General features: G+C 45.4%; 2 protein-coding genes across 2 annotated transcripts in view; one reads left to right on the top strand and one right to left on the bottom strand.

The window, feature by feature from the left end:
* Positions 1-900, bottom strand: part of CAMKMT (calmodulin-lysine N-methyltransferase) — a 342,413-nt gene extending 341,513 nt beyond the window's left edge. The window contains exon 1 of the mRNA XM_073339105.1: positions 488-900. Coding sequence (XP_073195206.1) covers positions 488-637 — 150 coding nt within the window. The 5' untranslated portion in view covers positions 638-900. The remainder of the gene's footprint in view (positions 1-487) is intronic.
* Positions 901-963: 63 nt separating this feature from the next.
* PREPL (prolyl endopeptidase like) overlaps positions 964-14,491 on the top strand; it is a 30,694-nt gene continuing 17,166 nt past the window's right edge. Inside the window, 6 exon segments of the mRNA XM_073339103.1 lie at positions 964-2,177; positions 2,180-2,479; positions 3,887-4,015; positions 6,458-6,524; positions 10,113-10,316; positions 12,943-13,066. Coding sequence (XP_073195204.1) covers positions 2,076-2,177; positions 2,180-2,479; positions 3,887-4,015; positions 6,458-6,524; positions 10,113-10,316; positions 12,943-13,066 — 926 coding nt within the window. The 5' untranslated portion in view covers positions 964-2,075.

Here is a 14,491-nt window from a genome sequence, read left to right as displayed (position 1 = left end):
GCGAAAACAAGCTAAGTGATTGCATGGCATTTTGTGGCTCTTAGGTGAAGCATGTTGCTACGGAAGTGCACAGTGTGTGTTCTGGGAGGCGATTTAGTGGTCTCAGCACTAGATCTGAAACACTTAAACTCCCTGTGCCCACAAACCTAGATCCCAGTGATGTTATCTTAGCCCTTCATCCTGGTGAATTGCAACTGAAAGCATTAGGGAATCTTTCAGAACAGCCCTTAAAAACTGCATCCTTCCTTGTTGTGCATGGACATTCAAGCACCCCTGGAAAGCACTCTCCTAAGTGCAGGGCTCATCAACAGTGTGTGACCAAAGTCCCCCTCCCCCAGTACAGGCAGCTTTGCCATGGGACGATATCCTAGCTACCGCCCTCCACCCCAGAAGTGGCTGCATGTCAGTGGCCTTGTGCATAGGTTAGCAGGCTCTGCGGCAGCCTTGGGAGGAAAGGGCCTTGAGGAAATGTAAAGTAGCGCGATACCTCTCTGAGCAGTTTCCACCGGGCTCTAGCGGCTCCCTGTTTCCTTCCTTTCGGACCTTCCTCAGCGTCTCCCTCTCCTTTTCCTCCTCCTGACTCACAGCTGGCAACAGGAGCTGGGATGCTCCCGGGCCAGGCTGTAGCCTCAGTCATGCTGAGGCTGCTGGGAGCAGGCAGGGAAGACCTGAGGGAGCCCCCCAGGGGCTCAAGGGGAAACAAGCCCTGAGCCGCTCACTGACCCGTCCCCGGGCGGGGAGCAGCAGCCGGGGATAGACAGAGAGGAGCTAAGCAGAGGGGGGCGGGGTGGAGGAGACGTGCGCTCAGCGACCCAGAGAAGGGACTTGCGCTTCCAGTTGCTGCGGCTAGGCCCTCCCAGCGCAGGCTCGGGAGGAGGGACGGCAGCAGCCATCTTTGATAAGGGCAAGAAGGTTCCTATGAATCTTGTCTTGCATGTTTCTGCCCTGACCTATACGGCACTTCACCTGGGTTGCTGTAACCTTGAGGAGCTCGGGGGAGTTACTACAAGGAGCATCCCGCGATAATAAAACCCATTTGTTACATATCCACTTTTCTCTATGAAGTTACGGTTATCGAAAGGGGCAGGTGCCCGAAAGCAAACGTTTCAAGGCACGAAATTGGGCTAAAATAGCAAAGAAACCGTTAATATGTCTTAAAACCAACAACCTGGAGGATTATAGTAAGTCTCTGTCTGGCCAACTGCCCATACCAAGATGGCGACAGAGCGCACAGCTTTGGTCGCCATCTTGACTGCTGGTAGCCGCGTATCGAGAGAGGTATTGGTTCGGACGCCATCTTGGCTATGGGCATGCCAGTGAATGACTTTGTCTGCGTCCCGCCATCATCTTGACTGTGGGCAGCTCAGGGGGTAGGAAAATCAAGTGAGTCTCTGGCTTCGGCGCGGGATAGAGTCGCTCTTCCACGATGTCATCTTTGCGCGCCTGGTCGGGGGCGGCGGCGGGCTGAGTCTCAAGTGGCGGGAGCCGCGGCTCCTCCCCAGTGCCGGAGCGGGCGAGTGCCGGCCGGGCGTGGGAGCCGTTGTACGGCCGGTTCCACTTCCAGCAGCTGCCCCGCCGGGGGCGAGCGAGGACCTCTCTGGTCTCTGTCCTGCCCGCAGCAGGCCGGGGAGGGTCTGTCGCGGCGGCTGCCTGGGCCGGCTGGAGGCGTGGGCGGTCAGCATGTGCCCAGCGCTCGGAGACCGGCTGGGTGGATCGGATCTCGGAGCCGCTGAGCTCTCCTCCTCCTCCTCCTCGTGCAGGCTTGGGCGTGTTTCCATGCGGTGCTTTAACGCCACTGGCCGGGGCTGAAGAATTGTGTCGGTGCAGTTCAGTGAGCCTTGAAACTCTCTCACGTTTCAGAAGCTCTTTGAACTGGTGACACATCTGGACAGGAAAGTGCCCGGCAGGATGGCTGCGGCTGGCCCTCCCACCGCCGGGCCCACCAGAGCCTGCCCTTCTGCCGTGCGAGCCTGCAGCCTGGGGGAGAAACACGCTGCCTAAGTGTACAAACGAATTGTTTGAAAAGGGCTAGGGGAGGCAGCTGCAGGTTTGCTTTTCTTCTCCCTGCCGTTCGCATGGTAACTAAAGTTTACAGCGTTCAGTCTGAATCTTTTGCCCCTTTCGGTTTAAAGCGTTCACATTTGAAGAAGTCCCTGCTTCCGTTTCACCCTGAACATATCAGGTACCCAATTTAATTGCATCCGACATAAATTTGGATTCTTGGAAAGTTCAGAGTGAGTACAGTCAGTCAAGTGAAGATTTGGGCGCCATGCATCGGACTGTGAAATCTTTTCTCCGGACTCTGAAGTTCAGTGTTGGTTGCTTCCGATACTACTTTAACCGTAACTATGATCCCGTAATAGCGCTTTGCAGTCAAATAAAAGTCCAAGAATTTCAGTTTACAAAGTGTTTGGGAAATTCATGGAACAACACAGACTCACGAGGGCACACTGTGCCACGGAGATTCTTTTCCTGCAAGGTATGCAGTATAAATATAATGCCAACAACTATCATGACCCTTATATTAATAATGACAGTCACACTGTTTCAAATGTTAAGGAAACTTTTTTTTTCCAAAAGGGTTTGAGATAGGAATTGGGATTTCAGTTATACTCAGAGACAAATGACATAGTTCAACTTGTCAGCTTCTGTACTTCTCCATAGCTAAGTACACAGTTGGGTCAGTTTTATTGCTGTATAGCCTTGGCTTGACATGAGTAATTGGACGTGTGTGAGGCCTCATTTCTTGGGAGACAGAATTAGAGAGAAAAGGAGGACTTGTGGCACCTTAAGAGACTAACAAATTATTTGAGCATAAGCTTTCGTGAGCTACAGCTCACTTCATCAGAGGTAAATGGATCAGCTGGCTGGAAACAGATAAGGGGGAACATCCAGGGAACAATTTACAATGGATAAGATAACCATGGACAAGATAAACCTGGTACACAAGATGAGGTAAAGCGTAAATTGGAATTGGTTCCTACAAAGTGACCAAACCAATCCCACCCAAAATGAGTGATGTAATGTATAGGGAATGCTGTGTGATGTATACATGTATATAAAGGAAGGGAGTTTCTGTGTAAGTTTGGGTGTATAATATTCCCTGTACCCATGCCCTATGCTTGAGCCTGATCAGCTGAAGCATAGTTTGATTGTATGCCAATTAAAAAAAAAACACCTCAGTGACCAGTTCAGCATTGAGCTGAGTTCTTGGGAAGCAAGTAGATAAAGTCTTGGAGGCTACTGGGTGGATAAGGTCTCAGAGGGTACCCCCAGTATACTGTAGCTTTTTTCCTAAAATCTAACTAGCTGCTGGAAAGATACTATTAGGGTATCAGGATAGAACTGCATAAAGAATCTCCAGAGTGATTAGACCAGGATTTAACCACTACTAGCTGACACAATGCTTAACAAAACTTGTCCTTGTCTACACAGACTAGTCAGTCTATATCCATAACTGGATCTACTGGCAGCCCATTGCACCTGCACAGATTTAACTGAAGGATCAAGACCTATCTGACTAACTGTAGAGGGGAAACAGTGAAAATGGTTTATACAGTGTGCATGTCTAATGCATGCAATAAACAAACAAAAAGCAGAGAAAAAATTCTAATTTTTTCCAATAATATGAATCTTAGGTGTTACTTGAAATACATAGCAGGTGAAATATTTCCAGACAGAAATATGAGTTATTGTTTTACATTGACGGTGTTTTTTTAAGGGTGACTTGAAAATGATTTTCAAAGAGATGGATTTCAGCCCAGCCAATTTAAGTTGATTTATATTGCATAAGTGATGCAAAGTGACCTTGATAGACAAAGAGCATCCAACCATAACTTTGGACATTTAAAATCAGAGTTTGATTGCATTGACGTATTTGTACCAGGATCTTTTGAAATCAGAGCAGGAGAACTGGAAAGTAACTTCAGCAAGATATATGGATACAGCAGAAAGAATCAAGAAGAAATTAGAAGTAATGTACAACAAGTATACATTCGGCATGAGCAGCCCAGTGGTGAGTGGCAAAAAAATTTTTTAAATGCATCATAGTTTAGTACAAGTAAGAGTCAGTTAAGTTGTTCCTACTATGAAATGCCTTTACACTACATGTTTTTGGTTAAGTTGTTATATGTTCATAGTCCTGATTTTTAAATATTTTGATAGTTATAAAGTATGAATAAAATAGTCTGGAATATGCTTGCAGTATGTTTGATCTAACTGACTACTTTTACGTGAACAGCAGTCTTAATGCCACCACAGTCAATAGACGCAATAATAAACTAATAGGATAAAGTTAAACTGGCCTTTTGGCAAACAATGTGGATTATATGATACAAGAGAAGAGTTAAATGCTTTCACCCATTATTAAGTTTAGGGTGGGGGGGGGGAATGGTATCTGAATTGTGGAGTTTTGATTCCATGCAGTGATAGGATGACATAAACTACAAGACCTTTGTTCTCTTAGGCTCCAGTTCTAGAGACACTTAACTTCAATACCAGGAGTAGTCTCATTGATGTCAATTGATCTACTTGCGATAGTTAAAGTTAAGCACATGCATATGTGTTTGCAGGATTGGGCCCTTAGGCCTCGAGCCTTAAACTCAATTCTGAGTATTTTAATGTTAAGTAGTGAATAGTCCCATTGAACCCAAGTTGTTAGCATACTTTTTCCTATTTGTATATTACTTATTAGTAAATGTTGTTATAGCTTTTATTTACTTCAGTGAGTCTATTCCGGTGCTTAATGGTACATAAGTGTTTGCAGGCACAAGGATTAAGGCAAATAACATGTGCTTGGGTAATGAGTAATTCTGTTAAGTCATCTGTTCATAGGATAATGCTTTTTGCTTGTGTAGTTACCAGAGAAATGTCTTTCTTACAGCAGTGGTCTCCAACCTTTTTACGCACAAGATGGCTTTTTGAATTTAAGATCAATGCAGGATCTACCCCGCCCCTTCCCCGAGGCTGTGCCCCACCCACTCCATTCCCCCCTCCCTCCATCGCTTGCTCTCCCCCTCACTCACTCTCACTGGGCTGGGGCAGTGGGTTGGGGTGCAGGAGGGGGTGCAGGCTCTGGGCTGGGGCCAAGGGGTTCCGAGTGTGTGTGGAGGGGTGCAGGCTGAGCATGGGGCAGGGGGTTGGGGTGCAGGCTCTGGGAGGGAGTTTGGGTGCAGGGGTCATATGGTCACACTGCACCTAATCTCAGAATCCACTGGACATTTCATGAGTTTTACTTTTTATTAGTGTCATTTATGGTTTATAGATCAAAAATCCTTCAGGGATTGTCACAAATCAGTGCAACATTCTCAGCTCTGGGGTGTGCATTGGCTGAGCCTGGGGCAAGGGGCTGAAGAGCAGGAGTGACAGGTGCAAGCTTTGGGAGGGAGTTTGGGTGCAGGAGGGGGCTGGGATTGCATTGTGTGAGAGGGGGTGAAGGGTGCAGGCTCTGGGAGGGAGTTTGGGTGCAGGAGGAGGCAGGGTCTTGGGGTGTGGGAGGAGGTGCGGGGGCTGGGAGGGAGCTTTCGGCTGGGGGTTGAGGTGCAGGAGGGGGTATAAGATGCAGGCTCCAGCCAGGAGACGCTTACCACAGGCGGCTCAATGTCGGCAACGCAGTGGGACTCAGGCAGGCTGCTTACCTGCTGTGGCCCCAAACCGCTCCTGGAAGTGGATGGCTGCTGGCACGTCTCTGCGTGAAGCCCCTGGGAGGGAGGGGGGCAGTGGGTTTCCATGCACTGCCTGCGCCTGCAAGCGCCGACCCCATGGGGACGGTGCCGGGGGCGGAGGCAGCACACAGAGCTACCTCTCACACACACACACACTCACCCTTCCCCCAGGGGCTGCAGAGACGTGCCAGCCGCTTCTGGGAGCAGTGTGGGGCCACAGCAGGTAAGCAGCCTGCCTGAGCCCCTGCACCGCAAGACTTTTAGCAGCCAGGAGATCGCGATCGACTGGCCGATGCTCCAGGATTGACCAGTTGATCGCAATCAACAGGTTGGTGAGCACTGTGTTACAGTATATTGACTTAAAAAAAGAAAATCTTTGTGTGTGTGACTTCCTTTCATTCCTCTGAATATGGCTAACAAAATCCTTAAGTGTATCAAGCACATCTTTTATATTTTGTTGTCTTATTTATATATAAAATATTATGCATATATTGCTGAATTAGATTTTATTTATACATAAAACCATAGGCCTATTCATGTACTATATAACCTCAGCAGAAAACAGATGAAGTGAGCTGTAGCTCACGAAAGCTTATGCTCAAATAAATTGGTTAGTCTCTAAGGTGCCACAAGTACTTTTTTTTTTTTTTTTTGCAAATACAGACTAACACAGCTGTTACTCTGAAAGAAAACAGATTGTTTGTAGTAACTTTTAGGAAATATTTTGACTTCTAAGGTCCGACCATGATATAATTCTGCCTATATTGGCAACATGTCTGTTTTGTGCTTAACAGATTAGGTTTGGGGATTCTGTTTACTTTGAAGAAAATGGCTGCATATTTCGTTCAAAAGCAAGTGTTGGTAAGATATTTCTTGGACATTATAATTGCTCAGATCTTTCCGCATGCATTGACACTTTAGGATACTTTACTTAGCTTCAAGCTTAATCATCCCTGTTACTTAATTTTTAAAAAAAAACTTAAAACAAAAATAGCTCAAAATTGTGTTTTACATAATAAAATGTTTAAGCAATACATTTTATAAAAGTAGTAAAAGTTTCAGATTCCAGAATCGAGAAAGAAGAATGGCACAGTAACTGGGGATTAATGTCATATGATTACACATATTAAAAAGTCTCAAACTTTATAAGGTTGTCTAGTCTGACATCCTGCACAATGCAGGCCGCAGAACTTCAACCACCCCCTCCTGTAATAGACTCATAACTTCTGGCTGAGTTACTGAAGTCCTCAAACCATGATTTAAAAATTTCAGGTTACAGAGAATCCACCATTCACTCTAGTTTAAACTAGCAAGTGTCCTGTGCCCCATGCTGCAGAGGAAGGGGGAAAGGGTCTCTGCCAATCTGACCTGGGGGGAAATTCCTTCCCAACCCCAAATATGGCTAGGGTTGCCAACTTTCTAATTACAGAAAACTGAACACCCCTACCCCACCTCTTCTCAGAGGCTCTGCCCATGCCCCGTCCCTTCTCTGAGGCCCTGCCCCCCACTCACTCCATCCCCCCTCTCTCTGTTGCTTGATCTTCCCCACCCTCACTCACTTTCACCGGCTGGGGCAGGAGGTTCGGGGGGAATGGGGGCTGAGGGCTTCAGCTGGGGGTGAGGCCAGGGATGAGGAGTTTGGGGTGCAGGAGGGGGCTCTGGGATGGCCAGGAGGTTGGGGTCCAGGGGGGATGAGGGCTGGGGATGAGGGGTTTGGGGTGCAGGAGGGGGCTTTAGGCTAGGCAAGGGAGTTGGGGTGTGACGGGGGTTGAGAGCTTGGGATGGGGCAGGGGATGTGAGGGTGTTATACCAATAAAATAAAAACCAGCAGGATCTTATTAAAGGGAAAAAGGCAAAATACCACATTTATTGTGAATACAGAAAGAATCATAGCAAGCAGTTAGTTATAGCTATAGCATTCCATTCAATCTCATATTTATTCACACATTCATTCATACAAACACACACACACAGGTTCTGCAAGGTTGTTATCATAGTTACCAGCCTTAGAGTTGCTCATGCCAAGCCACTGGCCAGGTGGCCTGGACATGAGGAGGGAGCAGGGCCTTGTCAGATGCTCATCTGGTGCTCCTGGAAGTTGGTTTGCAGAATCAGACCCCAAAGTTCTCACTTTTTAGAGTCCTATTTTTATAGGAATGTCTTCCTATGCCAGTCTATGGGAATTGCTTCATCATGCTGTTGCTGAATCAATCAGCAGATAGCACATTCCTGACGGCTCCGTGCTGCTAGATGTTACCTTGTTCTTTGGTTCTCCCATTCTTGAGGCTGTTGGGTGGATTCCAGTCTGCCCTGCGGGGGTCCTCTGGTTATTTCCACTTGACGCCTTCTTCAGCCCATGGACACTGGATTCTTAGCACCTCCCTGATCATTCAGTTATTATCCACACCAAGCATCCATCCACATACATCCTCTATCTCTACTTTAATCACAATTGTTAATACAACAAAAGGGTGGGGAGTCTCTGGATGCTGTTTCTGTTAGAGTATTGCTTTGAGAACAGACTCTGTCTTAGAATGTACTAACACAATTAGCAGCTTGCAAGTTTCACACATAGAGGGAGAGAAACAGTACCAAAAACCAAGAGACCTCTTAATTAGTAATACCCTAGAATTTAAACTATGGGGAATCAAACTCATTTGTGATTTTAATACAGAACTTCTTTAATATGATCCAACAAGGGGTTTGGGGAGTATGAGGAGACTCCGGGGTAGGGTTGCAGGGTCCTGGTGGCGCTTACTGCAGCTCCAAGGAAGCGACCACCAGGTCCCTGCAGCCTCTAGTCGCATAGGCAGACAGGGAGGTTCCATGTGCTGCCTTTGTGCCCACAGGTGCCACCCCCCGCAGATACCATTGGTCGTGGTTCCCGGCCAGTGGGAGCTGCGTAACCAGCACTCGGGGAGGGGGCAGCGCCTAGGAGCCGCAGGGACCTGGCGGCCACTTCTGGGAGCCATGCAGAGCTGGGGCAGGTAGGGAGCCTGCCTTAGCCCCAGGCCCCCGCTAAACTACCAAGTGGACTTTTAAGGCCTGGTCGCCAGTGCTGACCGGAGCCACCAAGGTCCCTTTTCAACCGGGCATTCCGGTCAAAAACCAAACGCCTAGCAGCCCTAAAATATGGCTGTTGGTTGAACCCTAAGCACATCAGCAAGACTTACCAGCCAGACACCTGGGAAAGAATTTTCTGTAGTAACTCAGAGCCCTCCCCATCTAGTGCTCCATCAATGGCTCTTGGGCATATTTGCTACTAGCAGTCGCAGATCAGTTGTATACCATTGTAGGCAGTCTCACCATACTATCCCCTTCATAAACTTATCGAGCTCAGTCTTTAAGCCAGTTAGGTTTTTTGCCCCCACTGTTCCCCTTGGAAGGCTGTACCAGAACTTCACTCCTCTGATTGTTGGAAACATTTGCCTAACTCAGCAGTCCCCAAACTTTTGAGGTTGCAGCCCCCCCTTACCCCATCCATGCCCCCTGCCAGGGCCGGGAGCGGGGACATGGATGTGGACGGGGTAAGGGGGTCAAGACTGGGGCTGCAGCTGGGGGCTGAGACTGGGAGTGGAGCCCCAGCCGGGCTGTGGTGGGGGCTGGCAGCAGGACCCGTGGCCAGGTGCAGCTCCACTCCTCCCCAAGCCTTGGGACTGGGGCCGCACTGAGGCTGGGGGTGGGGCCAGGCGCAGGGCCAGGGATGCGGCTGGGGGTGGGACTGGAGCGGGGCTGGGTGGCACTCCCTCTCCACATCCCATATGGATTGGTCCAGGCCCTGCTGCACCCCTCCCAGACGTTCCTCCATGCCTTCCGGGCGTACCCCACAGTTTGGGGACCTCTGGTCTAACTTCAAACCTAAACTTGTTGATGGCCAGTTTATATCCATTTGTTCTTGTGTCAACATTGGCACTTAACTTAAATAACTCCTCTCCCTCCCTGGTATTTATCAACTTACATTAGTAGCAAAAGCTATATTGAGACTTCCATGATAAATTCTTGTTTTCACGTGGTCATAAATTTCTGGATTTTTTTTTTCAGTCAGCACTTTGGGTTTATACAAAATAGACCACTTCGCTGAGGAAAAAAATTAAGCAAAATTAATTCACCCATTTTTTTAATTCCAAAAGGGTGAAAAATATTTCTCCTCTCATTGCACACAAATACCTCAAAAATTTGAACTTTAAAGTTAAACCTTCCTTCAGAAGTATGGTCTCCATTTCAGGCAAATTTACAAATCAAAAAATATTTTTAAAAATAGCAACAACAAAATCTTTTTCACACATGCCATTAAACTCAGTTATGATTCTGTTTATTAACATATGTTAAGACACCTGAACTATTCCATGCTAATAAATTCCACTTTTGGATATCATTAGCAGAATATAAACTTTTATGATTCATTGTGCTGATTCTTGGATAATATTGTCTGTATTCTTTGTGTACTAGATGAAGGAAGTGTTGAGATGTTACTCAGTACTGAAGATCTTGGTTTTCATGATGCGATTATTCAGCGCATCAGAATTTCCCCAGATCAGAGGTATATGGCTACCAGCATAAAAAGCTCAAATTCTGAAGAGTCAAGCTGTATTGTTACGAAACTTGAGAAGTTACCAATGGTGGAATATATTATCCCAAATGTGTTTAGTTTTGGTAAGTACAGTAACTCCTCACTTAACGTTGTAGTTATGTTCCTAAAAAATGCAACTTTAAGCGAAACGATGTTAAGTGAATCCAATTTCCCCATAAGAATTAATGTAAATAGGGTGGGGTTTGGTTCCAGGGAAATTTTTTTTGCCAGACAAAAGTCTATAAATATATGCACACACACACACAGAGTATAAGTTTTAAACAAACAATTTAATACTTACACAGCGATGATGATGATTGTGAAACTTGGTTGAGGTGATGGAGTCAGAGGGTGGGATATTTCCCAGGGAATGCCTTACTGCTAAATGATGAACTAGCAATTGGCTGAGCCCTCAAGGGTTAACTCGTTGTTAATGTAGCCTCACACTCTACAAGGCAGCACGAATGGAGGGAGGGGAGACAGCCACACACCCTGTGTGTGTGTGAGAGAGAGAGAGATGCGCATTTCCCTTTTAAATAGGCTGACACCACTCTTAAGTACACTACCTTGTTAAGTTAATCAGCAAGCTGAGACCACAGCAGCTGCTGCCAGGAAGTTCCCTGAGCCCTGTCCTGTGTCCCCCCTGCTCTGTAAGCGGGGAGCAGGGGGGAGGGGGACACCCTGACATTAGCCTCCCTGTCCTCCCCCGCCCTCCACCCCCCACCCCAGCAAGCAGGAGGCTCTGGAGAGCAGCTCCAAGGCAGTGGAGGGAGGAACAGCTGAACTGCTGGCAATTGATAGCCTGCTGGGCCGCTGTTGCACAGGGAACTTAGGGGAGCGGGGGGCTGCTGGTCCACCCTGGTTCCAAGCCCTCACCAGCTGGTTGCAAGGGAATGCTCTTCCTGCAAGCAGTGGACAAAGCAGGCGGCTGCCAAAGGATGGCCTTATAAGGGAGCATTGCACAACTCTAATCGAGCATGTTCCCTAATTGATCAGCAAGGAAACAATATTAACCGGGATGACTTTAAGTGAGGAGTTACTGTGGTCTGTAAATGTAATGTGGAATACACAAAACGGCAAGATAAAATGCTCCATATATTGCAACTTAGAATCAGTAATAATATTTTAAACAAAATAAAGGACTGCTGTGTTGAAATTGATATCCACTATAAAGAACTGTTGCTGTAGCGGTGTTGGTCCCAGGAGAGAGACAAGGTAGGTAAGGTGATATCTTTTACCTATCTTGTCATATCAAGACACACACGTTTTAAAACTGCAGCAGGGTTCTCAATTGATTACAAAGATTTACTGGCTCGAAAGTTTGTCTTTTATACTACACAATTGTCCTTTTTGCAATTCAAACAAAAGCAGCTCATTTAGTTCAATGGGCATTCCTTTGTTACACAAGGTTCCTAATCGTGCCACCATTTATGCACATGATTAACTTCATGTATGTGAATGTGCCTGTTGAGTTCAGTAGGCTTGTGAATGTGTGTAAAGTTATTCACATACATAAACATTTGCAGGATCAGGACCTTCATGCCTGATTTAGCAAGCACTTGCAGCTCCAACTGAAGTCAGTGGTGCGGGTGATCAGCACCTCTGAAAATTAGGACCCAAGTGCCAAATACATTTTAAAATGTTGAACAACTGCAGTTCCAGTTGATTTCAGGATATGGGGCCCAATTGAAAGCCCCCAAAGTCAATTAGGAGTCCTTCTGTTGACTTCAATAGGCTTTGATTGGGACCCCGGGGCCTTTAATTTAACTTAGGAAACTTTACTACCTCTCAGTTTTGCTGGTAAAATATACAACACAATACTGAAATGGAAGTGGAGAACCTTCTTTGCCTTTACAGCATATTAGAGCAATACAGTAAAGAGAGTGTACTGCTTTGTTACACCATATGTATGTCCATACTGATTGATTATTTTTATTATTATTATTGTTGTTTGGCCAGTATGGAGACCGGTTTTAGATGCGTTATCCTGTATTCAGTGATCTTTTGGCTAAGCCTATGAACTGCAAAACTCTGGGCAAAATTTCCTAATTTACTGATCAGAATAAAGCAGATTGACCATTCAGTAGGTGTTCATACATAGGCTGTTCTAGTGCCTTGAACTGTCCACTGGCATATTTTCCCTCATTGTGACTAGAATCTGAGGTGATCTGCCCAGACGATTCAATCTATAAAAGGAAAAGCAAAATAGGCTTGATTCTTCAGTGTCTTCCACCTTGTGTGACCATGTATACTTGTGCAAAACATTACTTAATCAGAATGGCAGCTATTCACACCCACCTTGCACAGGTGTAAATGACTTCATGAGGTTCTATGCAGTACAGAATTGGAGCTGGCATGCCCATGCAAAGTGTTTTCTCCAAGTGCATAATGTGTAATAAGTCAGAAGGGAAATGCTTGATAATGGACAGCTGTGGGATGTTTCAGTGCTGACCCACAGAAGCCTGGATTTCCTCTTTAAGCCAAATCAGAACTATTAACGTCATGGCCAGAAAACAATAAGTTTTAATTGAGGAAAAAAGAAATACAACTTTTAGCTTAATTAAACTCAGATTAGATTCCCAAGATCAAACTTTTTCACAAATCTCCTCTGAAACTTGCTTTGGGATGGGCAAAATATTTCCTTTTCTTTACTCCTTCAATAACACAAAATATTGTGGTGTAGTTCACTTGCATTTGTCTTTTTTTCAGAATGGGCTACAAATGATGTTCTGTTCTACACCAGTCAGAAGAACCTTGTATGCCATAAGGTGTTTCTGGCCACTTTCGCTAATAGAAAACATGCTGAGATAGTTTATACAGAACAAGATCCAAGGTAATATCTCTCATCAAACATATTAAACTATCCCTTATATATTCTTGTATGTGTTGAATTATAATTCATAATAATTTTCATAAAATATATAAACACATAATTGTTCAGAAAATCTAGAAAATGTTTTCTTCCACGCTATGTATTAAATCATGTAAAATCTGTTTTTTCTGTTACTGATTATCAGGTGTGCTTGGAGATAATGTACTATGTCCGATTTGTGATCAGCTTAAATTTAACTGTCCTCGGTTACCTGTTTAGTGGTTCATAAATGTCAAGGTCAGTTTCAGGTCAAGATGTTCTTTGGTGAAAACCAGTAGCATTTTTTTCTACAGTTAGTGTGGGTTACATTTGTTAAAAAAAGAATGTTTGGGCTAAGCCTTGGTGCTATGGTAGTCTACGAGTGAAGCCGTTGTGTGATCAAACTATTGTCGACTGCATACCTTTCAGTAACCTTTCTGGAAGCAGTGGTTTAGGAGGAAAAGCAGATTCTTGCTAAATTGACTGCAGAGCTAGTTTTCCAGCCCTACAGCATGATCTAGTCTCTCTGAGGATCCTAGCTTTATACAGTACATTGTAAATATGTTGATAGTTTTGTCTTACTGAATTACATTCTCAGTAAAGAAATAATTTTTTAACGGGAGCATGGCTGATGCTGTACAACTGCGATGAAATAACCGAGATCCTTTTTCCAACTGCGCTTTATACATCCAATTTTATAAAACTATAAAGCAGGTGGCAGAATCAAGCGGAACAAGTTGCACTGACCAGACGCTTCCCCACGGGTAAATTGTTGACACGGTTCTGAGGGTCACAGTCATTACTGTAAATCAAACAGCAAGCTGAGTGTAAAGGTTCATGTTCTAGCTCAGTGCATAGCTGAACCACTTGCTTTGTGGGCAAAAGAAGTTAAAGAATTCTCCTGTGTTACTGTTCTACGTCAGGAAGATGTAGATGAACAGGTGAGCTCTTGAGATTTGCAGCATTCGGCTTCTTAGAAATGTTAAGATTGATTAATAATATAATTTAAAAAAATAAAACTAGGGCCTTACACTTTTGTGAAAGGAATGGAACACTTTACGGCCTGACCTCCATGGAATCCTGGCTGATTGAGTGCAGTGCTCCACTCTGGTAGGCAATGGGTAACCAGGGGGCTTATTCTCTGCAAAGTCTAGAAGCTCTAACCCCACCACAAAGGAGGAAAGGGAATGAACCAGAGCAGGACCGTGGGGAACTAGGGGAGAGGCAAACAAGTAACAGTAGTTAACTCTGGAACATTCACAGACGGTGTGGGGAAGACAACTACCAGCACAGTCAAATTAAAGCCCTGAAAATGCTCTTTAAAGATTTTGTTAATTCCTATCTGTAGATTTTAAGGCCAGAGAAAGGACCATAATGATTATCTAGTCTGATTGCCTGCATAACACA

This window comes from Lepidochelys kempii, chromosome 3, assembly GCF_965140265.1.
Source record: "Lepidochelys kempii isolate rLepKem1 chromosome 3, rLepKem1.hap2, whole genome shotgun sequence".
NCBI classification, from domain to species: domain Eukaryota; kingdom Metazoa; phylum Chordata; order Testudines; family Cheloniidae; genus Lepidochelys; species Lepidochelys kempii.
This window is presented reverse-complemented; position numbering and strand designations above follow the sequence as displayed.